The sequence below is a fragment of the Octopus bimaculoides genome, chromosome 14 (assembly GCF_046866305.1).
Source record: "Octopus bimaculoides isolate indiv1 chromosome 14, ASM4686630v1, whole genome shotgun sequence".
Lineage (NCBI taxonomy): Eukaryota > Metazoa > Mollusca > Cephalopoda > Octopoda > Octopodidae > Octopus > Octopus bimaculoides.
Genome location: NC_142941.1, coordinates 48,538,724 through 48,565,680, shown reverse-complemented (window position 1 = coordinate 48,565,680; position 26,957 = coordinate 48,538,724). Strand labels below are relative to the sequence as shown.

At 38.6% G+C, this 26,957-nt stretch overlaps 1 protein-coding gene across 2 annotated transcripts in view; it reads right to left on the bottom strand.

Annotated features, from left to right (window-relative positions):
• Positions 1 to 354: 354 nt before the first annotated feature.
• LOC106875542 (sphingolipid delta(4)-desaturase DES1) overlaps positions 355 to 26,957 on the bottom strand; it is a 30,849-nt gene continuing 4,246 nt past the window's right edge. For both annotated transcript variants that reach the window (XM_089362872.1, XM_014923739.3), the window contains 2 exons: positions 5,130 to 5,598; positions 355 to 1,843 (listed from right to left, as the gene is read on the bottom strand). In XM_089362872.1, the coding sequence (XP_089218998.1) occupies positions 1,252 to 1,843; positions 5,130 to 5,590 (1,053 nt within the window). In that variant the 5' untranslated portion in view covers positions 5,591 to 5,598 and the 3' untranslated portion in view covers positions 355 to 1,251. The remainder of the gene's footprint in view (positions 1,844 to 5,129; positions 5,599 to 26,957) is intronic.

The window sequence follows — 26,957 nt, the reverse complement described above, 5'->3', positions numbered from 1 at the left end:
AGGATGAAATGGAGATGTACAAGCTTTAACAATAACAAGGTTTAGATAAACTGAACTGGAGATGTTTGGGTATTAAACAAGCACAAAATAAATGATATTCAACTGAAAAAAAGAAAGATGTACAGGGTTATTTGGAATGTAGGAGTATCAAATGAAATGCCTTCATTTTACTCTTATAAATCCATCCACATATAGGATGCTTTATAGCAGGGGTTCTCAGCCCTTTTTTACTTCTAGACTCCTTTGATTATTATTTTACTCTGCCGGACCCTCACAGCTACTCCATGTTTAAAAAAACCCTCTTATATTTTTATTATACATTACTAAGAATTTTATAAGAAAATTGTTCAAAAATTTTGTACATTGTAGATATATAACAAATTTATTGCAGATAAATTTTAACAACAAAATCTTATATAGACCCTTAAGGGTCACGTGGACTCCAAGGGTCATGTAGACCCTGGTTGAGAACCACTGATCTACAGGATCATTTGACTAGTTGTTAATTTATTGATTTGGGAAAGATGACGTTTGCATGATTTGAACTCAGCACATAAAGACTGAGGGGGTTAATTAAACCTCATAGACATTCTTCTGATGCTCCAATGGTTTTGCTAATCTTCCACATCTTTATTAGAAGAAATATTTCATCCAGAGTTTCTTTTGAGTCAGTACAACATAACAACTCTGAAATATTATTTCATAATTATTGAATTAATATGATTATTGTTTGCATTATGTTAGTAAATGAAATTTCTTCAGATTTGTTGATTAGATTTAACGAGTTGCAATTATTCATCAGGTTTTGTAATATTTAATCAAAGGCATCAAAAAATCGTGGGCAGGATATTTATACAACAATTAAGCTTTCTTTTGATGAGGCAACAGATCACTTTTCTTTGTGGAGGAAGAGACAGATTTTATTAGATTGATTCCAAAGTATGACTGGTATTTATTCTATCAATGCAGAAGAAATATAAAACAATCTCAATGATTATCACTGCAAAGAATCAAGTTTGACCAATCTCTTGGCTCATCTATCTCCAGTCTCCTTATAGGATGACAAATAGAATTGTTCTTTTGTGTAAATTATTTTTGTTTAAAATACTTAAAATTCCTTTTTGGTTGCTGTCTTTTTCTTTACTTTTTTAAACTTTTTTTTTTTACTTCCAGATAGGAACATGCCAGTTAAACACTTTTCTCTTGAGCTCCACCAAGGAATTTTCATATTTATAACATTGCGTATGAAATCTATGAAGATTTAAAATCTTTATATTTCAAATAACCAACCCCTCTCGAATGAGGACCAACGTTCTCATCAAATATAAAGTCCCAAAGAACTTTCAACAATGATGTATGATAAGGTAAATTCTCATAAAATTCTGGGGCTATTTCGGATACTTTAGCAATTTTATTGTAAGGAATGTAGGGGAAATCGTGGTGTTCCACATGGTACCCTACATTGAATAAGACAATATTGAGAGGACCATAGTAAGAATGTGTTGCTTGATGCTTGCCAACAACTCCTTCGCTAAACAGATAATGTTCAGATATGAAATGACCAGCCAGTGGATGGAACCCTATTGCCATAAATGTTCCCAGAACAAGATATGTAATAGATTTGAAGCCAAACTGTTGATATATCACGACATCAAATAGTATTTGAATTAAGCCATTCATCATTTCCCATTCATTGAGGGGTTTCGGACTTTTATAGAAAGGACGAATTGCATGGATTATGGGATGCAGAATAAGCCAAATTATTTTTGTTATTGGTTTCCGGAACATGTAACTCTCAAAACGAGTCGGGATGTCAACATCCATGAATTCTTCACCCAAATATCTGAAAAAAAAAAAGGAAAAAAACATGAAGAAGACAATTAAGCATAGTTATCATAATGGATGCATTCTTAATTATAGTAATATTCAACAATGACAACATACTGAGCAGAGAAGATGTGGCTGTCATTGCTGTCATCACTGCCACCCCCATCATGGTGGTGCTTGTCATTATCACCATCATCATCATCCTCATCATTTAATGTCCATGTTCAGAACTGGCATCGGTTGGATGGTTTGATAGAATTCAGCTGAAGACTGCATCATGGTCCAGTGTTAACGTTTGTGTGGGTTTCTGTGGCTGGATGCCCTTCATCACACCAACCATTTGGCACCAACACTGCTCTGAGAATCAAAACCTGCTTCTGGCCAAAACAGTCTTTCATATTTTTTGGTCTGGAGAAAACAATGTTTCTCATTTCCTCTGTATTCTATCATTAGGTCTAAGAAATGTTATACACCACAAATGTTCCATGGCCAATGCATATGTTGTTGCTGTTGTTGAGTTCCAGTCAGCTCTGAGTGAGCTGTTAGGAACACGCTAGTGTTTTAGATAGATAAACAGACAGAACGACAGACAGACAGACAGACAGATAGATAGATAGACAGATAGATAGATAGATAGATAGATAGATAGATAGATAGATAGATAGATAGATAGATAGATAGATAGACACACCCTGATTTGGCCCTGATGTTAATCCCAATATATATTACATCTTCTTCTTCATGCTTTCATGGGTCAGACAGAGTTTTGTCACCAATCCTTACCAATTTCTGAGCAAGGTAATATTTTTCTGTAGCCAGACATGTCTTTCACAGAAGATGGCAAAGGAATGACACTGCTTTATGACAGTGACACTCGTTTACAAAAATCAGAAAATGTCAACACACACACACACATACACACATGTATGTATGTCTATACTATGGGCTTCCTTGAGTTTCAGTTGATCAAATCCAGTGAGACGGTTTGGTTGTCCTGAGGCTATCAGAGATTCTTGACCCAAGTGCTATTCAGTGGGACTGAACCTTGAGCCACATGCTTGGGAAGCAAACTTCTTCACCACACATCCACGCTCATCTGTGTAAAACTGTGAGTCAAGTTGCAACATCTTTTTATGTGAAAAACTCAAATCACACCATCAGTAGAAATCAATAGAATAAGTGACCGGTTGAAGTAAGTACTGGAGACGGTTTATATTCATATAATAAATCCTAAATGTGAATGAGATCGTAAGAGAAGCATGTATCTACTGTAGTCATTTCTTTTTAAGACCTTGGATCAATACTAAATAATGAACTTTCTGGAAAACATGAATAATTGTGTTAACAAGAGACTCGGACATCAGAACAGGGATAGAGTTGACTTCAATGGTGAATGGATGAATTATTATTTGAAATCAATATCTGTGGATTATTATAACTGTTTAATGGCAGAGAGAGAGAAAAAAAATGACTCTAAATAGAATAATGAACAGTGAAGAAATCAGAATATATAACAAAACTATCATCAGGAAAATTGTGATTGATTGGTTATAGAAGCCAAAGCGGTGTGGCCTCCTGCTGGTCATGTGAACTACTAAAAATAGCAGCCAAATACCCACCCTACCCACCCCCTCTCTCTCTCCCCCCCTTTACCACAGCCTACTATCTTTAAAATAAAAAACATCATATTGTATATATTTTTAGTCTGGATAGAGTATAGCAGATGGGATGGTCATGACAGTATTTCCAATGTCATATGAATATTAATTCTACACCACCCTCAACGGTTAACTCGGACAATCTAATAAAATGATTATCCTTCCCCTATTAGTAAGTTACTATTGATTTAGTAAAGGTTCAGCACACACGCAAACAGACATGTACTCACACACATACACACACACACACACGCACATGTATATACATGTATATATATATATATATATATATATATATATATATATATATATATATATATATATATATATATATGTTTGTAAATGTATATGTTTATATATATATATATATGTATATTTACATACATACAAACGTATATATAGACAGATAGATAAATTCACTTACCATAAAGAAAATAAGAGATAGTGCATGGCATGCCATTAAATAATTATTTAAAAACACACCTTTTGCGTCTGTTTTCTGTTTGTTTGTGCTTAAATATATATTATGTGTTTTTAACTTATTTATATATATATATGTGTGTGTGTGTGTGTGTATAAATAAGAAATACGCATTAAATACAGGATGTCACCAGCGAGTGATAAACACATAAACAAACGAGAGATACGTGCAGGACAAAATGCCAAGAAATACACAATAAGAACAGGACACCAGCAATGAGCAAAAAATACGTAAACACATAACGAGAGACAAGTAGGGGACAAAATACCAAAAGAAGGTAACTCCTCGTCAGTTGTCAGACTGTTTACTACTCCCTATTTCGTGCTTTTAAAAACAAGATAGGGAACTTCATAAGACAGCAGCATCCAGAAATTTTTAAAATATAAAATTTGTGGAGAGTTAGGGCTTCGAACAAAAAACAATAACAGAGTGGACGTACAGAGTAAACAATCGACGAAAACAAACATTAAGGGCCATTAGGCCAAGGCGAATTGTAATGGGTAATGCCTGGGAGAAATTTTGAAAGGATATGGAATAAATAGAAGAGAAAGAATGTTTGGAGGTGAGAGAAATGACATCCAGCTAGATGGATGTCTGGTCCGGAAAAGAGAGAGGCGAGAGAAAAATGGCGTGTGGCAGAGGCAGAGAGGAAGGAGGATAAGAGAGAGGATGAGGGAAAGAAACAGAGAGAGTGAGAAGAAGGGAGAAGGAATGAGAGATAGTAGGAAGTGGAAGAAAGACAGGGGACAGCGAAGAAGGAGGGGGTTAGGACAGAAAATAAAGAGCACTATCCAAACGTGATCGATGCCAGGCGCACCTGACTGGCTCCTGTGCTGATAGCACGTAAAAAGCACCCACTACTGGTTAGCGTTAGGAAGGGCATCCAGCTGTAGAAACACTGCCAGATCAGATTGGAGCCTGGTGCAGCCACTGGCTCTCCAGACCTCAATCAAACCATCCAATCCATGCCAGCATGGAAAACAAATGTTAAATGATGATGATGATGATGATGATGATGATGACATACATACATGTACATATATATATATACAGACGGGAAAGCCTTTGACCATTTTTCAGTTTGATTAGGGTTGATATGCAATTGAGTAACAACAAGAACACTAACAGCAACATCAAAGAGAAAGCATGGAAAGGTAACTTACCTATGGTGATCTGAATGGTATTTCTTGTATGAAAGAGCCATAGGAATCCCCAGTGGAAGGTTACAGAAGATACTCAAAACCCTATTGGCTCTTGGTCGACGATGTCCAAAAGCTAGATTATGACCAATTTCATGGATAGCACTTCCAAGGGAATGGTTAATTACTCCACCAAAGATGTAGGCTGATATAAAGATAGTAAGCCATGAAGCCTCTTTTAGATACCAACAGGCTAGAATTTGTACCAAAACCTCTGGGACAACAATGAAAGTAATTTTCGGGTTGCACCCCATCAATTTCTTTATTTCAGGATGTTTACGCAGAATCTCTTTCCGTCGTGAACAGTGTGGTTCTTCATCGTATATCCAGTCATCCTCATTTGAACTAATTTTAAAACTGAGATTGAAAAATCTTTCGAATAAATCTGAAGACATGCAAGTTTCTTTTTCAGTTCCTACAGCCATCTTTAAACCTGAGAAAATACAAAAAAAAAAAAGAAAGAACAGATGAAGATTTTATCAAATGTATTTAGAGGAGAAGAAAAAAACAGCAGCATAAAGATCAAAGTGCAAAGGGAATATATATATATATACACATACAGTGAAGGTGCGTGGCTTAGTGGTTAGGGCATTCGGCTAACGATCGTAAGGTCGTGAGTTTGATTCCCGGCGACGCGGAAGAAAAAGCACAAGAAAAAACGACAACGCGAGGACGTGGTACATGCAAAGTATTAAAAAGTGCTGAGGGAAGGAAAGAAAGGTTGTTTAACGTTTCGAGCAAAGCTTTTTTTCAGAAACCGGAGACGGAAAGTCCAAGGAAAGTCCAAGAGAAAAGGAAGACGTAAGAAAAAAATCGCCAACAATCCACATGTTGTTACATTTTGAAATATGTATATATATAACATCCTAACAAGGCCATGGGAATTCATGTACCTACCTATCTAAGTACCTACCTTAAATTCTCAAGAAAACCCGCAGAAAACCTATGGCTGATGTTTAGTTTGACAGCTAATTGTATTTAAAGGGATTTATTAACTAAAATATCTTCGTTTTTATCATTCAGAAATGGTTTCTAATTTAGGCAAAAGACCAGCACTTATGAGGGGTGGGGGTTACTCTATGACATCGAGCGCAGTACTTGACTGCTATTCTATTTTATCAACCTCAAAAAAATGAAGTGCAAAGTTGACCTCGGGGGTGACTTGAGTTCAGAACACAAGAACTTGGAAGAAATTTCACAGAGCATTTTTTCCAATGCGCCAATGGTTCTGCCAGCTTACAACGTATTTTTTTTATTTATATAATTCATTAATGAAGTGTACACACCATTTAGTTGTATATATATATATATATATATATATATATATATATATATATAGTGCTACCTGTAATTTATAATATATGGTCAGTTTCACTTATATTGTACAATGTCTCATATTTAGTCAGGTAAACGATCTGCCAGGGAGATCTGGAGATAGGGATGTATCATAGCAACTAATTACTTTGGCTGTACACGCCTTGAGGGAAATGAGAGGGGGAGGGGAGGGAGAGAGAGGAGGAGAAGAGAGGGAGAGAGAGAAAGAGAGAGGAAGAGAGAGGGAGGGAGGAAGAGGAGAAGGAGAGAGAGAGGGGAGGAGGAGAGAGGGAGGGAGAAAGAGAGGAGAGAGGGAGAGAGAAAGAGAGGAGAGAGGGAGAGAGAAAGAGAGAGGAGAGAGGGAGAAAAGAGAGAGGAGGAAAGAGAAAGAGAGAGGGAGAGTAGGAATTATATTACCAAATAAATAAAACTCTGTTTTCACTTAGTTGTAATAAGCTTGTTTTCAAGTTATTTGAAACCAAACTTCAGAGATAAATCTTCATTGATTCCTGACAGGAGCACAACGTTTCATATTTGTGGTTGAGGTTGATTTATATTACTATTCGTAACCATTGACTGAAGTTTTATTTTACTGATCCTTCAAGATTGAATGACAAAGATGATCCCAACAAGATTCGTAGGCCAAAATACAAAGACCCCCAACACTAAATACTGCAGGACTTTTAGTCAGATGCTTTAGCAATCAATTCTGTTATTAATTGGCAACGGTATGGGTTCGCAGAATCGTGAGAACATTAGGGAAGATGTTTTTTCTGTGTTTCTCCTCTTAACATTCAGATCCCGTCTTCTATGTTTTCAACTTTGATAAACTAACTCCCGTCAATGCTTCTACAGATATGACCATCAAGACAGAATCACTGAAAATCATAGTAGTAGTAGTAGTAGCAGTAGTAGTAGTAGTAGTAGTAGTAGTAGTAGTAGTAGTAGTAGTAGTAGTAGTAATATATATTCTACAAAAATGCATCGCGAAACCCTTCAGTTTAATGTAAAATCCCTTTCACATATAACTTGACATAAAAACAAATATTAATATGTATGTATGCATGTATGTATGTATGTATGTATGTACGTATGTATGCATGTATGCATGTATGTATGTATGTACGTATGTATGTATGCATGTATGTATGTATGTATGTATGTACGTATGTATGTATGTATGTATGTATGTATGTACGTATGTATGTATGCATGTATGTATGTATGTACGTATGTATGTATGTATGTATGTATGCATGCATGTATGTATGCATGTATGTATGCATATTTGTATGCATGTACGTATGTATGTATGCATGTATGTATGTATGTATGTATGCATATTTGTATGTATGTATGTCTGCATATATAATAGAATGATAACAAGCAATAAAGCCATCTAAAAGAGAGGATAAAACTTTAACTGTCGTCTGCTGCCTTGCAAAGGATTCTATCAGTTTCAATACGTTGAGATAGAACTACAACCTCAGTGGTATTGACAAACCACTGGACACAGTGGTTAGGTGACTGATACAGTTGAGACTAAACACAAAATCTTGTAAGACACGTGGCAGACTTTTGGTGACGGGTGCAGAGTAAAGCAAGACATAAAGGTTAAGGTCGGCAGCTATAACAGGAAAAAGGAAAATATGTTTACACAGAATGAAATCAAATAAAATATAAGGTAAGTGTTTGTTGATGAAAATAAAATCAGGTAAAACAACACGAAAATACAACAAGTACGACAGAGAAGGAAAATATGAGATTAGTCACTAGGATGATGTCGTTAAGCAAATAAAGGAAATTAAAGAGGATATATTTTCCTGCTTGGTGAGCTGAAAGATAAATGAAAGACTTGTGGGTAGAGCTGGAACAAGAAAGGATACGATAGGAACAGGTGAGGTGCTGTGGATAAATAGACAGATAGGACAGAGTAAAAAGGGAGAAAACGATTGCCTTCTCTCTCTTTATATATATATTGCCTTCTCTCTCTCTTATATATATATATATATATATATATATATATATATATATATATATATATATATATATATATATATATATATATATATATATATATATATATATATATATATATATATATATATATATATATATATATATATATATATATATATATATATATATATATATATATATATAAAGAGAGTGTGTATGTGTGAATGGGCATGGCCTAGTGGTTAGGGGTATTCGGCTCATGACCATAAGGTCATGAGTTCGATTGCTTGCAACACATTGTGTCCTTGAGCAAGGCATTTTATTTCACGTCACTCCAGTCCATTCAGCTGACAAAAATGAGTTGTACCTGTAATTACAAAGGGACCTGCCTTGTCACATTGTGTATCACGCTGAATCCCTCTGAGAACTACTTCAAAAGTCGGCGTGTCTGTGGAGTACTCAGCCACTCGCATGTTAATTTCACAAGCATGCTGTTCCGTTGATCGGGTCAACTGGAACACTCGTCGTCGTAACTGACGGAGTGCCAATATACGTACGTACAACCCCCCCCCCCCCCACACACACACGAGTTGAAATGGATGTTCCAGCTGCGTGACAAAATTCCCGTATAGGTCGTGACTGTTGATAATGTCCATGTTAATCCGCCTCCATTACATGACGAGGTGGAGTTCAATCAATTATAGCCGGGCAATTGCATAAAATATGAAGAACACATCAAGCATGAAAGAAAAACAGGAAGCATGAAGTCGCATTTCTTTATTTCATATTTGTGACGCACATTTCTGCAATCGATAATCCAGATCAACGGACACTGATAAAAAGTAAATACAATTGACAATGTGCATTCGAACATACAAATCGCGTCTTCGGACAGGCTTAAAATACGATCAAATTTGGCCAAACTACATAAAGCCTAAGGAATAGTTGATGACCAATGGGAACGAGAGAAGTGAGATAGGATGGGTTGGCAGCCAAACTCGACTACCATAGCTCTTGACCCACAAGAAAGTTATTAATACTTGGGAATAAACGAAGGACGTGGTATACAACATGCTACTATGAAGGCAAAAATAAGAAAGGCGTACTCTAGGAGAATAAGACTTATACTGAAAACTGAACGCAACTCGAAAAATCGCATCGAAGCCATTAACAGCCTGACACTTCCAGTACTCCAATACAATTTTAACACCATTAACTGGAATCCTACGGAGCTCCAACGCCTGGACAGGAAGACAAGAAAACTGTTAACATCTAAGAACATACACCACCCAAAAGCAGACGTTGATCGTCTGTACCTACCTAGAAGTAATGGAGGGAAGAGGAATGATGCAGGTAGAACTGTGTTATAAGACCTCAACAATAACAATGAACAGGTAATGATACATTACAGAGGACTGGATGCTGTGGCTTGAGTGCAACAATGAAAGCAGCAAAAAGTCTGATAGAGTATTAAACTGAAGCATTCGGGAGCCGATCATTCGCCTTAAATAGATCAACTCATACCCAACAAATTTGTCTCGGTCCAGTTTCTCTTTGAGAACTGTTCCGTGTACCACACGACAGCAGCAGCAACAATCAGCCAGCGACCACTTCAACAGCTTCGTCCAGCCAACGATGACCACCGCCGTCGCCACATTCAGCAACACGAGTCTACGACTACTATCCAGCATCATCGTCATGACCAACACGATTACTACCAAGCAGCCTCTACACCACCAGCGTCAACACGACTTACTATGTACACCAAACCACCGCGGCACCTCTCTCTCTTCGATTCTGTTAGGTGACTTAGCTTCACCACGATAATAAACAGACAAGAGATCTCAGCCTGCGATAAACGTCTGTCCTCAAGGCCCTGGCATCGAAGCCAAAACACAACTAGTGATAAGCTCTGCCAAACGACGAACATCTGTATAACAAGAATCACGGCCCGGCATCGATGCCACGACATCACAACTAGTGATCAGCTCTGCCACACTCAGCCTCTCCTCACTTTCACATACAGAACTTTTCCTATAGTGTACTAAAGAACTGGTATAATTGCTCACGTGTTATTGACTCTCTTTCCATCTGCTGTAATAACTCACACACATGTATCACTCACATACACACTTTTCTTTGTACGACGGCCTGTCTTTGATTATGTTCTTATATGTCGCATTCACACTCTCACACAGATATACATTCTAACGCCATAATAAATATCTCTGTTATCCATCTAATACGGTTGTGGTCTTTCATTACTGGTCATCTATGTTATCGTAGCATAACATATATTTTGTATATCATCATTGATATATTATTTTGTGTTCGACCGTGTGACACGTTTAAATAAAAGGAGTCCTCTGTTTTTCCATTCGTCACCATTTCTCCTTTTTGAGTTCGCACGGTCGTTCCTTACACAGTGTAAAGCGAAACCAGTTTTTCAGAAGGCTGAATACAAAAAACAAGTAACAAGTTCTCAAGGTACAAAATAGTAACAGAATTAAGGCTCAAGTCACCTCTAATATTGAATATTAAAATATCGGTGATATACAACCTCATTCTTATTCTTCATTATTTAATAAAAATTACTAAAGATTAATGAAGTAATTATTTATGAGGTCTAAAATTAATTTATATCTAAAAGCTACCAGAAAAGCAATTTACGAGTGGAAAACTGAAAAAAAAAAAAAAAAAAGGTGACAATTTATGCTTAGTACATCGAAGAACGAAGAGATAATTCTGAGAATATGGATTAACAAAGTGGATTAATAAAGATCAGAGAAACCCTGTTTTACAAGTTTATTAATCTATATCTGTTCAATACATATTAGTTCTTTACTAAGATGTTCATTGTTTATTTTATATTTTATTAAGTATTGTGGTAGCTTAAAGGAGTTTTTTTTTTCAAGTAGTAAACGTTAGACACATGTTTTAGGCGAAATAACAGAAGGTGAATTATTAGAATCATGATTACTCATTATAGACTCATTGTTTGCATTTGTTTAAAATAATCAAAAAATCGGTTGAATGGTGATTGTCAGTTGTATTGTTACATCTAGAAAACTGGAAAATCCAGAAATCCAGGTCACCTCCAATCCCAGGCTGGATAAACAAACGACCCGGTACCTACAGCACTATTCACTGAATGCTTTCAAACTCCATTGTTTATTGTCCTGTCATTTTTGTGATTATCGTACATTTTACGAAGTCTTTTTTTATTTTTATTATTTCATAGTTATTGCTTTTATTTTAATTCTCATCCACTTTATAAATCGGTTGCTAGGACGAAAATAAAAAGGGATAGATTTCGTTGTATCTCGGGAGGGTCGCCTACTCGTTTGGTGAGGTAACAAGGTAAAAGAGAAGTTTGTGAGGACAACAGATGCAGACAAAGCTAAGCTAGAAATGGAAGCGTCTCACTTAACAACATTAAGTGAGGGCTCTATTGTATATTGTTTCTCAACAGACACAACTGGATGGTTAAATCTACTTTGCAAATTCATAGTTTTGGGTTCGATCTTACTGCGCGGCATCAAATCCTTGTGAGTGAAATCTAGTTTCCTGAATCTGTGGGAAAACCAAGCAAAACAATCATTCTTGTTATTGGATGACAAACCTAACCCATCCTACCAGTCGTGATGACTTTGAAAATTGTCACAGACTCTTCTTTCTCTCGCCAAACAATATATATATATATATATATATATATATATATATATATATATATATATATATATAATTATATATATATACTATGTTAATTTAAATGTTGACGCATCGAAAACAAGCTAACAGAAGAGCTACTAGCGCAGTTCTTCAATGTAGTTTAGTCAATTCTAAAATATCTATATAGATAGTTTTTGAATAGTGGATTTCGTTCATCATTGCAAGAGACTGAAAAAAAAAAACGGAGGCTCCAAGGGATTAGTTTAGTTTATACGTCCCAAGAAATTTTTCAACTTTATCGTCTTTGAAGAGACAGAAATATCTCTTGTGATAGCCTCAAAAAAAAAAAACAAAAAAAACAACAAAACAAAAACAAATAAGAAAAGAAATTCTTTCAACACAAATTAGTGACTACGTTTCAAATTTGTTGTTGCTGCTGTTGTTGTTGTTGTCTCTATGGCTTGTCGTGGAGTATGAAAGAGACAGTGGCCATGACCTATGACCTTCATGGGTGTGTCTGCCACTGATCAGATCAATATGCTTTATATTTAGCTCAATCAGCCATATGTCGACGTCTGCAAGAAGAACAGTGGCCAAAGCAGATTTTCAGCGGTTTAATGTTTCAGGAAGGAAGGTTTTTAGAGAAATCAACAGTTGATGACCTGCTGCTAAATCACAAGGAACGAGGACTCACTTGGCCATTCGATCCGTAACCATTCTCCATCTTGTTTCTCTGAGCATAAAGCTTCTAAAATCGTATCATTCAAAATATCCTTCCTGTTCTAGCTGTGTAGCATAAAGTCTCTCTTGGTTTTACTACGGAATCTTACATATCATTGTATAACAAGTATTGCGTGTTCACTCGTGGAAATAATACAAGAAACAAGCTTTAAAATAACAGCGCGTCTTTATTCCTCCCCCTAAATAATACAGTGGACAAAATAAACGGATTTGGTGGTTGTGGAGTTCGTCCATTGTTTGGATAATTCTGGCCGTCGTTGGTTGCTTCGTTATAATGAAAACAACATGACTCACCTTCATGAAAATCTCTCACCCCTCTGTCATAGATGTTTTGTTAACTCAATATACAGGCAGAGGTAGGCCTCAGCCTAGATTCAGGTTAGTTGTTTTAGAATGTATTACGCACAACGCGATTGGACCCGCGGTCCGATCCCATGCAATGTTTGACCAATCAAAGTACACGACTCGACCAATGTTCCAAGCTCAAATGATAAGCCAGACGACCAATCATTGCAGATTAACGTGTAGAGCCTATAAAAGACTAGTCGACTCCAATATGCCATAATAGAAATTGGTCTCGCTACACTTTTTTCTTAAGGGTCGGTTGAGATTTGCGGAAGATTCCGATATAACCAACAATCAAACCTTTCCACAATGAAAAATACCACCACGCGAACCAACGTGAAATAATTGCATCGATAGGTTTGGTAAAGACCTAGCTGAGGAAAAATTTGATGAAAATTTGGTTGAAACCAGTTATGGTTGTCGACACTGTAACACTGTCTGCACTCCACTATAAATCTTTAAAGTTATTACTGAGAGTTCCACAATCTCTGAGGATTGGATAATATTAATCTGCTTATAAAGTTTTCCTTATATAATGGAAATTACTTTTTCATTATTAATGAAATACGTATAAGATGATATAACTGAATAACATAAGAAGTAAGTTGATGTGGGACCCGAACAACCAGCCTCCTGACGTAACCAACTTGATGCAATGGCTTTCAACACTTAATTTCGATATTTTGGGAATATCTGCGATCACCCAGATCGTACAACGGGGATTAGTGTCGCTGTTAGTTTGAGTTGGCCGACCAGAGCCAGGTGCATATTGAACCGAAAACATTTCCCGATTGAAATCATGAAAACCACTTCTTACACACATGTTCCATAACTTCTTGCAGGTTTCCGCCGCTTTCTTGCCTTCTTTTTTTTTTAAATGAAAAAAGCATGAGGTGTCGATAATGTTCGTTTTGCTTCTCCATTCTCAGAGTGATCCCAAGCACACAAAATACAACCGGTCTCGATGCAAGTTCGAGTCGAATTACGTTTGAATGTCAAGTATGGAATGAGTGCGCATGCACAAGGGGCAGGCTGAAACTAGCAGCTGTTGGAGCGCTTGAAGTTTAGTGGTGGCTAAAACCAAATAGACATTTTGGTCAACCCGTGTGTGTGTGCGCGCGTGCGTGCGTGCGTATCGTTTTCCAAAAAACATAAATCCGAAAGGAGAAGCACACTCTAAGATGTAGAGCAGTATATATTAAAAACGGAGAAGGCCGGTTTATGGGATTACCTAAGATAATCCCATAAGCTGGCCTTCCCTATTTTTGATATATATGTGTGTGTGTGTGTGTGTGAAGAGAGAGAGAGAGAGGTGGATTTCAAGATATGCATATATGTATACTTTGTACCATTGCTTACTTCTATTAGATTATTGATGTTAAAAGAGGCAGAAAACATTGTCGTGTGTTATCTAAATGTTTAATGAATCACGTAAAACACATAACACTCTTCAGGTTAACTAAATTGTCCGGCACAAAAATATATCGATGTTGCTTGTCAGCGGGGTTTCAAGATCACCTGCGGGAGCAAATGCATGTAGTGGCTAGTTTGACCACACAACCCGATCGATTTGATCCTACGATGACAGTCACGATCCGAAACACAAGGAAAGCATAATAAATTCATTGATGATGATATTTTGCAAAGGCAGACGCTGCTGTGAAATTATTGGCGGGTTTCACCAAGCGTATTAAATGGAGGCAGAAGATAATAATGTTTGAGTGAAAAATGTGTTGGTGCTGTTATGTTTCGTCTATGGATCCGTGAGTGGAAAGTAAAATGTAATTAGTGGATAGTTTCTGGCTGGAAATAAATGAATTGACGAGAGATGTTCGAAAGCCTTGTGAGTGGATTTGGTAGGCGGAAACTGAAAGAAGCCCAGCGTATATCTATCTATCTATCTGTATGAATGTATGTATGTTTGTGTGTGTGTGTGTGTGTGTGAGACTTAGTTTGACCCCCCCCCCCATCGCTTGACAACCGATGTTGGTGTGTTTACGTCCCCGTAACTGAGCGGTTCGGCAAAATAGACCGATAGAATAAGTTCTGGGGTCGATTTATTCGACTAAAAGGTGGTGTTCCAGCATGGCCGCAGTCAAACGACTGAAACAAATAAAAGAATAAAAGAACAAAGGAATATATTTATACTTAAAAATTCATCATATGAAAGTCTCTACCGTTTTTTTTTTTCGTTTTGCATGTATACACATATATATAAACACATATACACACATATTCACATTTTGTGTTTCATACCCTGTTATATTTGATATATTTAATGCTAGCAGAGAAAGAATAAATGTGAAACAATATTATAGTTAGAATCAAAAGTGAAGGAATTAAAAGTAAAAGAAAAAAAGTGAAACTATTATATCACATTACAATATAGATGTTATTGTTTCACTTTTGACAGATAATACCGAACCAGTCTGGGCCCGCATTAGGCAAAAAGTTGAAAATTTTTTTGGCCCACGACACTCCATGAAGTCTAAGTAGTGTATGTGTAAAATTTGATCGAAATTGGTTGGGTAGTTCTCGAGTTTTAGTGATGCACGTATATATAGATACAGACAGACAGACACGCATTCTCAGTTTCATACATATAGATATCTAATTTTTTTACCCGCATAATTGCCCCCACTTTCTCACTTTCTACACACACACACACACACATGGAGTTTTGGTAGGCTGTTATGAGCGGATGTTTCAAAGTCCTTCTTTGGAAAAAAAAAAAAGCTGTTGAAACCTTCCTGGATAGAAAGGACAGAAAGTAGCGCATGCGGGAGGTGAGTTGCACAGGCGGTGAAGAGAAGTGGTGTGAGAGAGAGAGAGGAAGAGAGAGAAAGAGTGAGTGAGGCTATGTCTGTTAACGGTACAAACTGGAAAGAATGGAAGGGAGAGAGATCATAGGTAGGCGAGGTGAAGGGGGATTGTCAGCAAAAAAAAACAAACCCTCACGTATACTCACAATTCACCTGTAAATAGAAAGTCGGTCAGAAACAAAAAGTAGGACAAAGCAAAGTACAGTCAGACTTAATGAGATACGCGAAGGAAAGAACAACACACACACACACGCGCGCACATGTATACATGAGATCAGTCACGCACACAAGCAATATATCACAGCAGTTTACCTGTAGGGATAGGACTCACCAGTAATCACACGACACATATTATTAATAAATTTCCACTGGTGCTATCAAGCTATCTTAAAGATCGCGAGCAGGTGATATTATTTTTCTTTCCAATGTATCCCTCTTTATTCGAGACAGTAAGATGTGAATTTAAGGATAATTAGCTACTTCTTTCAGCATGATGAGAAAACACGTGAGCACTCACGGAGAAACTAAAGTGTACCAAAAGTTGTTGTCAGTAGTTATTTAGTAACATGGTAGAAGTTTAAAGAAGGTATTTAAAAATATATTTATATTATTCCCTACCCTACCCAGTTTCCAATCGCTAAGCTACGATAAAAGTTTTTAAAATTCTGAGTCACGGATCCAAGATTTAAATGTTATCGACTCACGCAACTAATACACTTCCCTAAACATAGTGCAGGATGACAAAAAGAATATGAAGGAAAATGAAGCTAGGAATGTGCACAAATAACTCGGTGATCCTAAGTGAAACTGCTTCACCCTTTCGATACAAACTGCCTGAAACTGTGCCTAGTTTTATGATATTGTCGCTGCTTTTGGTCGTTGGTCGGGTCTGTTGTGGTGATTGGTTGAGTTGATAAATGAAAACATATTTCTTGAGCTGCGTGTGGAAGTAACTGAACAACACCCGGGAACACTTAACGGAAGATTTTCTTATCGGACGCAAAGGACAAAACTGCATTCGTCTTTAACAGATAACAGCAATAATTACAAACAGAGAGAGAGAGAGAGAGAGAGATTCTGCTTGGAGTTTACAGCAAGCTATAGATATGGCATTCTGCGGTTTGCCCAACATAAATAGAAACAATTGCATTACATTCATGGCGTCGGAGGTTCCTGTCAAGAACCATCTGCCTTAGCCGCCTTTCTGGCCCAAAAATGTGCTAGATGGGAATCGAAACTGCGATCCTACGGCTGCGAGTCCGCTGCCTTAACCATTGGGCCATTGCACCTCCAGAGAAATATGGTTACATAAGGGTTAAAAGTAAGTTATAATAGATTTCTGTCTTCATTTCTCAACAGAATTAATTAGTTCAGTTTTGAAGACATTTCGTATAATGACAAACAACCAAAAATGTAACAATTATGCAAATTAACAACACTAAAAAAAAAAAAGAAAAAAATGAATAAAAATGTTATTTGATTGTTTGCAGGAGGGGAAATTATGAATTCCTGGATGGAGTTGTAGATTTGTCCCAATTGTTTATTGATTTCACTTAATCGGGATAGCTAAATTTATTTTTGTACATTCTCGGCTTTACTTTAACCCTTTAGTATTTAAATCCATCAAATCCGGCCAAAATAATCTTCCTGTTTTATGTTCAAACTAACCAGGTCTGACCTCTGACACCTATTCGACAATATCATTCTAAAGGTAAACAATCACATCATCGAAATCTTGAAGCTTCGAGAAAACAGATTCAAAGCAATGTGAATGAATAAGAATTACATTTGACCAAGCAGTCTGAATGCTAAATGGTTAAATCCTCCACTGATATACGGTGAAAGCGGAAGATTGCCTCTGTTATTTACGAAGAGAAGTCACCATAGCTTGCCTGATTATCAACATCAGTCAGTGAATAAACAGTTTGAATGGATGTATAATGAATTGATAATCAATCATATCGATTTTAGAGAAGAAGAAACAAGAACATTGCCAACAGATGGAGATAAATAAAACTCACATCAGGGAACAAGCAATTTACAGACTACTTCTGCGACCCAACATTTCCATGAGACGAAAACAAATAAGGCCACACCTGAGAAGAGAAACGCATTGGAATCTCGCTTCTGCAAGTCAGTAATCCCAGGAGAATGGTATAAATAGAGACACACACGAGAAGAGAAACTGGATTGTCAACTTGGTTCATCCTGAACTCATCTTCTACTCCTTCTTTATAATAAAAGCACCAGTTATCTTCATGGGATTTTCTAACATTGTCTATTTCATAATCAAAACAAGGGAGAAAAAAAATTAATCTTCGGAAAAAAAAAATGAGAAAAAAATAAAACTTCCATTACGAATATCAGCAACGAACCAAAAACCTGAATTCTTCAAATCGCAATGAATCAATAATCTTTTATTCATAAATACGATGTGAAGAAATTTGATAAGAACCAGTGGTCGTCTGCTGCCAGTAACCTTTAAAAGTAAAGTTGTTATTTTAAACGTAAATATTGTTGGTTGAGTTTTCGATCTCAGTGTGAGACAATCGACTCAACTGTTTCATGAAACATGTTTCAAATGTTTCAAAGTCATTTGGATTCCGTTGTTTAAGATTAATTAATGCTTTATTTTAATTGAGCAGAAGTCCGGTATATTTTGAGTAGGAGGAGGTGTTATATGGACTGTTAGATATGTAATTCGTCTGACGTTCCGTGTGTCATGTGGTTCGTCTGAGTTCATTGTTTCATTGTTGTTGTCTTGTGGGACTGTCGTAGTAAAATGTCATTGATATATATATATGGCGGACATGACTTTTGTTTATTCATAACGAACATTGGGTGAGTGCGTTCTTTGTATGTAATTGAACAATAAATGTAATAATTAAATTGTATAACTCGTTATGTTATCTCTACGAGTCATCCGAGGGAAACATAACAGAGTTTATTGGCGTCGCCGATAGGATCGATAGGACCGATAGGATCGATAGGACCGATAGGACCGATAGGATACATGCTTACTTTACCGTAAAATTATTCATCGTAATAACAATGGCTGAAAAACAGACAGTAGAACTTATTAAATTGTTTAGGGAACAAATGGACAAGCAAATGCAACAACATCAGAGAGATATGGACGCTCTGTTAAAACTGTTTGGTGCTCGACAAGTTGAAGGCGATTCTAGTGGCTATTTTTCAGCTGCTTCAACAACAGTGTCGATTCCACCATTTACTGCATTTGATTCAGCGACAGAACTATGGCCTGATTACTGGTCAAGATTCCGTACGTTTGTGGCTGCTAATGCTGTACCTGAAAAACGCATGGCACAAGTGTTCCTGACCAATCAGACTGCTACTGTTTACAAACAACTTGCTAATCTGGCTACCCAACAAAATCCGCCTAAAGATATCAACAACTTGATAATGGACGAAATCGTTGACTTCATGAAGGAACAGTTCGACCCTAAACTTTTCATTGTGAGAGAGCGTTTCAAGTTTTGGAGTGATATGCAGCGGAAGCCAGGCGAAACTCTCCAGGAGCTGGCAGCACGTATACGCCAGGATGCAGCTACCTGTGATTTTCCAGCGATCACCAACCCACAGGATGAAGCTCTGAGACAGAGATTCATATGTTCGGTTAACAATGAAGCGGTTCTGAAGGCGCTTTTTAAGATAAAAGACTCAGAACTAGATTTTGCCCGTGCTGTCCAGGTTGCCATTGAGACTGAAGACGCAGCAAAGGTTGCAAAAGAAACTGTATACGGTTCCAAAACCAAGCAGGTGTACAAGGTCCAGCAGAACAGGAATAAGAGTCCTCAAAAGAAACATCAGCAGTCTTATTCCACAAACCAGGAGAAATGCTACCGATGTGGAAAGGCCCACAAAGCAACAGACTGTCCTTTCAGGGAAACCAAATGTCATTTTTGTGATAAAAAGGGTCATTTGCAAGCGGTGTGTAGGAAAAAACAACATCAGCAACGCAATGGTCATTCACAAACTCCCGTGAAAAGAATCACAAAAGCTGAGCTAGTCAAGGCGATCCTAGGTGAAGTTTCCCGAGACACTCACAGTTTAATTGTGCCAGTAACAATCCAGAACAGACTGTTCACAATGGAATTGGACACTGCTACTACAGGCAATTTTGTTTCCTTGTCAGTCTGGAAACAACTTGGAAGACCAAAGCTGCAAGATGTCAAGCATCGCTATGAATCTGCCAGCAAGCACAACCTGCCTGTTCTAGGAACTTTCATGGGCCAAACCAAGGATCCAACAACTGGTAAGCAGGATCTTATACCTTACATAGTCACCAAGATCTCTGATCTTAATTTGCTGGGTCGGAATGCTATCCAGACTCTGGGAATTTCCGTAGACACTGCTCTAGGTTTGAAAAGCATAGACAGCCAAGCTAAGAGGGAAGGTGCAGAAGGGATGTATCCAAAGACCTCAAGCGAGCCCTATGTTTCCCTGCAGCAAGATTGTCACAACATGTGTGATGAATTTCCAGATCTTTTCAAGCAAGAATTGGGATGTCTCAAGAACTTTGAACTGGAAGTGAAGTTCAAATCGGACGCAACACCAGTCTTTCACAAGGCACGTCCGGTCCCATTTGCTCTTCGTGATGACCTGGCCAAAGGTTACGAAGAAGGCATCGCCAAGGGAATCTGGAAACCTGTTCAATTCAATGAATACGGAACGCCAGTGTTTACCAATTCGTAAAGCACACGCTTCAAGCAACCTGAAGCCCAAACTACGGATTTGTGGTGACTACTCTGTGGGAATTAATGACCAACTTGCTGATCACCGTCATCCAATGCCACTCCCTGCTGAACTGATGCAGAAACTCGGAGGTGGATTCAGATATACAAAGATAGACCTTGCTGATGCCTATAATCAGATCAAGCTGGCTCCAGAAAGTCAATGCAGACTCGCACTCAGCACTCACCGTGGAGTACTCCTGCAACAACGACTCCCTTTCGGAATCAAGTCAGCACCTGGTTACTTTCAGGAGATCATGGAAAACCTGACCCATGATCTACCTGGAGTGGCCGTCTTCCAGGATGACATCCTCGTCAGTGGGAAAGATGCAAACAGTCACTTAAACAACCTAAAGTGTCTGCTCACACGTCTAAGCGACAATGGACTCAGATGTCGCCGTGAAAAGTGCCAGTTTGCACTACCCAGTGTAGAATACCTTGGACACATTTTGTCGACTGAAGGGATCACTAAGGGATCCAAAGTCGAAGCAGTCTTAAAGATGCCACGTCCAACGAACGAATCAAGCTTGAAATCTTTCCTAGGTTCAGTTCAGTTCTATGGAAAGTTTATCCCAAACTTAGCCAGTATAGCAGAGCCACTCTATTGCCTTACGAAAAAGTCAACTATTTGGAAGTGGGGAGATGAGGAACAGTCAGTTTTTGATCACTTGAAAAATGTACTTTCATCAAGTCAAGTTCTGATACACTTCGATCCAAACAAAACTTTGGGACTGGCTTGTGATGCATCAAACGTTGGTATTGGAGCAGTCCTGTTTCACCGCTATCCTGATGGAAGCGAGCGCCCAATATCCAATATGTCCAAGACTCTCACTTCTGCACAGCGTAACTACAGTCAAATTCAAAAGAAGCCCTAGCTATCATATTTGGCTTGCAGAAGTTTTACCAATATTTGTACGGTCGTAAATTCGTACTCGTGACTGACCACAAGCCACTGACATCACTATTCAGTCCGAGGAAAGGGACGCCACTTCTCGCTGCTAACAGACTAGCACGATGGGCCCTGTGGCTGAACCAGTTTGACTACACCATTGAATATCGGAAATCAGCAGATCATGGCAATGCTGATGCCCTCAGTCGCTTGCCATTCGGTGATGATAACGACTTTGACAGAAAGGAAAATGGTGAAGACATAGACATGGTGTGTGCCATCAAAGCTCTTAGTATTCAAGTCCAACCTGTGGATGCTAACGTCCTCCGTCAAGAGTCAGGGAAAGATCCAGTGATATCTACAGTGATGCGCTACGTCCGTGAAGGCTGGCCACCAAAGAACATGGAGATCAATGACGAAGTCAACAAGTTCCGTAAGTTATCAAACTCACTTAGTATCTGTCATGGATGCCTTATACATGGATCTAGAGTTGTGATTCCACATAGCTTGCAGCCAAAGATCCTCAATCTTCTGCATCTCGGACACTTTGGCATGGAACGCATGAAACAGCTAGCAAGAACTGCTGTATATTGGCCTGGTATCGATGCTGCTATAGAGATAGCCAGTCGACGATGTGATTCATGTAACGAACATCAAAGGCAGCCATCTAAGCCTCCAGTTCACCCATGGATGTTACCAGAAAAGCCGTGGAGCCGCTTACATCTGGACCATGCAATAAATTTTATGGGTAGAGATTGGCTGGTGATCACAGATGCTTATTCCAAGTACCCATGCATTCATCCCACTTCCTCCACGTCCTCCAAAGCCACTTTGAATCTGCTTGAGGAAGACTTTGCGCACTTCGGATTTCCTCACACACTGGTCACCGATAATGCACCAACTTTTACGTCTGAGGAGTTCCAGAGCTGGTGCAAAGAACGCGGGATCACACACCTGACAGGGGCACCTTACCACCCAGCTACCAACGGAGCAGCGGAACGTTTGGTGCAGACCTTCAAACAAGCTCTGAGGAAGTCTTCTCTTCCGCCAACACGAGCACTTCAAGAATTCTTGATGCAGTACCGGAGAACACCGACATCCTGTGGATTCTCTCCAAGTGAACTTTTGAATCACCGGCAGATACGAACAAGGATTGATTCTCTGCTGCCATCGCCAGTACACATTGCTCAAGGCAAACAGTCTAAGGAAGCACATAAGTCTCAGGTGACTCCAAGCTCGGCTGATGTCGCTAAAGTTACCAGGCAGTACAAGGCCGGAGATCCTGTGTATGCACTCTACTATGGACCTCGCCGAGACAAAGATCCCCGATGGGTACCAGCAATCATTAAGAAGTCATTGGGTACTCGCTGCTTTAACGTGAAGGTCATACCTCATGGCCCGATGTGGAGACGACACTGGGAACAGCTGCGACCGCGGTACACAACTGAGGAAGACAATGAACCTGGTGATGCAGAAAACACTGTATTTGAATTTGCAACAGATCACCCGATGGAGATCTCGGAAACTGTGCCACTAACACAAAGACAAACCAGACCCAAGACCATGTTACCCGTTCCAGAGTATGGACCAGACAACCCAAGACGGTCCAAGAGAACTCGTAAAACCCAAGAGAGACTTTGCTGTTGATACTTCTTGTGTAGCATCAATTTCAGTGGGGAGGTGTTATATGGACTGTTAGATATGTAATTCGTCTGACGTTCCGTGTGTCATGTGGTTCGTCTGAGTTCATTGTTTCATTGTTGTTGTCTTGTGGGACTGTCGTAGTAAAATGTCATTGATATATATATGGCGGACATGACTTTTGTTTATTCATAACGAACATTGGGTGAGTGCGTTCTTTGTATGTAATTGAACAATAAATGTAATAATTAAATTGTATAACTCGTTATGTTATCTCTACGAGTCATCCGAGGGAAACATAACAGGAGGAAATGTGGATTTGCTTTTTGGATTCTTAGTCACAATTCGAAACCCAGTCTAGATCTTTCTTTGAGTCCCTTCCTATTGTTTTCGGAGAGTCAACTGTCATATTTAGACAAGTCCTGTTGCTGCCTAATAATCTTTATGTTAAATACAGTTCAGACCAGACAATCAATTATATCGATGCTAGTATTTGATCGGTTCTTGATTTTATCGACTATGGAAGGATAAAAGGCAAAAACGACCATGATGGGCTCTGAAACCTTTGAGTCAAATCCAATATTAATTACAAATAAAGCATGTCTCTCATCTGTTCTATTGGTAAGCAACCATTTTACATTTTATTCTTTACACGGGGTACTTCAACACTGCTAAACATGTTGAAGGGGTAGGCTAGAAGAAAACGTTCAAGAAATCCGGTTACAATGAAGAAAATACCATAGAAACAATTACATAATGTAGTCTCTGACATACAATATAAGGCGAGATGATCACGACTGGAACGCTTTTGATATTAGATCCGGTCGATCAAAGCTGACCGGGTGCAGAACATCATCATGGTCGGTATTGAAATCTATTTTCTATTTTCTCAGAATCGCTAATATCTAGTTGTAGTGTTGGTGGTCTTTTTCTGTGGCATTTCTTCATTTCGTGATAGGCGAAACCTCATATTACGAAGGGTAAATTCAATCAACATCTGTACTATTAAATGCAATTAGGTCGCATACAACAAGCAGTTACTATCTATACTATAAAGTATCCATACTATAATATATGCTAACCTATTGAAACAGCTGGCATCATTTTTTATTAAATTAGCAGAACAAATAAAATATTTTGTATAAGAGAGACATGAATTGTCTTTGTGAATAGGCTTTTAGTAAAAGTAACAAAACAATCAATCATTTTGTGTGGACTTCTTCATTCAATGTGACCTGTGACCCTATTTTAAGGATGATTTCATTGCTATTACTGGCAGGTCGGGGTTTTTTTTATTAGAAGTCCATTGGATGTATTTCGCCGGGGCTACTTCTCGGAAAGCTGGAGTTTTACCTATAGTCCAATAATCCTTTCTACTACTGGCACAAGGCCAGGAGTTTTGGGGAAAGGAGATCCCATTTCTCAACTGGTACTTATTTCATCGATCCCGAAGGGATAAAAGGCAAAGTCGACTGCAACAGAATTCGAACTCAGAACGTAAAGACGGACGAAATGCCGCTAAGCCCGACGGGTTCACGATCCTACCAACTCGCTGCCTTACCATATTCCAATGACTTGAGACAAGGCGATGTCAGAATGGTGAACACTTGTGTAAAATACCTTTTGCGTTCAATGTTCAAATCTCGCTGAAGTCGGCTTTTTTTTTCCACAACGTCGAGATCGATATGATAAAACCCAATTAAGTTAAGGTTGGTATAATCCACTGTCCCCTCCCCCATTCGTACTGTGTTGCCTTGTATCGATGTAATTAAAAAGCCGCCCGGAACAGACTGCCCCTACCGCTCCCTAGTCATGCTAGTGAGTACTTAGGGCCTCTATGGATTTTAATCTGACCCTGTGCGTAACCCGTAATCCCCCACACGTCTCTTGTGATATCACCGTCAGTTATGCCCCTGTGGAAAAAGAAATCGTTGTTCTTATTATAACCTCACCTGTTCAACGAAGAGGAAAAAAATTTGAACTATTTGCTTTGAGTCTAGAAAAACAAACCAAATCCTGGTTGGGATGGTGTTATTTCTGATCTACCCATATCTACCCGGGGTTAACCTGATCTACCCTGATGACTGAGCAAAAATAATTGTAACGAGAGGAAAATTACAGGTTAGCACTAAGTCGCCGTCCTTAAGTGTGTGTGTGTGTGTAAGAGAGAAAGTGTGAGTGCTGGAGAAAGAGAGAGAAAGAGAGCGGAGGGAGAAACACCTAGTGTGCACGTGGGTGTGCGAGAGTTTGTGTGTAAGAAAGAAAGTGTGTGTGAGAGTAACAGAGAGAGAGAGAGAGTGTGTGTGTGTGTCTGATATTATATATCATTATTTAATTGAACGCGACGCATCCATTTTCAAGTGGGTGGACTCACGAGTTTAGGAGAGGCTTGTGTTAATCTATGCATATTTAACTTATATATGCAGGGGCCCCAATCTATGCATATTTAACTTGTATATACAGGGGCTTTTCTCAGGAACCTCTAATGCTGTTACGAAGGCCCCTACCAGTCATATACGAACTTGCAGCCAATTATTAGTCCCACCTCGCTTTATTTCCAAGTCGATCATCATATAACCATTACAGATCATTAAGTTTACGGAACTAAGTAAAAGTAATCACCAAAATTAACGACAGAAGAACCAAACCAGGGAGAAATTAATTACAGTATTTACCGATCTCATCGAGATTAGGATTAATTTAATTTCAAGTTTTATCTCTTATTCCAGTGAAGACGAAGAATCACCGAAGGAATCTCTGAAACAACGACACCCTTCAAATTTTTCTTTCACTCAAACTATTTCAGTGTATAGAATTCTTCATGTTATTTTACCAAAACCTTTACCGTTTTAAACTGATTTATGGAAAGCTTTATGATTCCGATGTATTTAAGTTGATCAACGGAACAACTATTTGTTAGGACACCTTACAATAGTCTTTCTGCATCTTCTAACAGTTACATCTTCGTCTAAAACTATGGCATCAGTTATTCCACAAGGGCCGAATTCGTTTTAGGTAAGATAGGGGGATGAATCACAGAGGGAAAGTACCCGTAACCTCCCAAACTCATTGGAGGATGTTATTCTGCAAACACCGGCCTGTCCTCGAATGTTTACACACAAGGTAAAGCGGTGGTGTTAAGCCTTTAGGAGAGTGGGTTATATATCTTTAGATATACACCTAACTCTCCTACATTAAATTGGAAGAGAACCGAACGCAGAAACTCCAAACTGATCAACAACAACAAATATTTATTGTTCGGTGGAAAAGGTAAACAGCTTCTAATTGTCCGGTTTTAGAGTAGCCTGAAATGTAGATGTACGGTTCTTCGTGCGGGTGTCGTTATAGAGACAACTTGGTTCGTCCACACTCAAATGGGAGAGCTTGCTTAGACGTCTTGCTTGGTCGCTGTCTGCCTTGGTAAGAGACAGAATCGAAGCAGGAACGCTTCGATGTTTAAACCCACGCATTCGTGGTTAAGGATTCAGTAATGGCGCCTGCCTTTTGGCGCCAATATGACGTCACTACAAACCCGATGGTGTGACCCCTAACTGCAATAAACGCTGCCTCCAGTCAGGGCCGGCTCAAGGTACAGGCAACTCGGGCAGTCGCCCGGGGCGCCATGTGCTAGGAGGGCGCCACGTGCTAGGGGGCG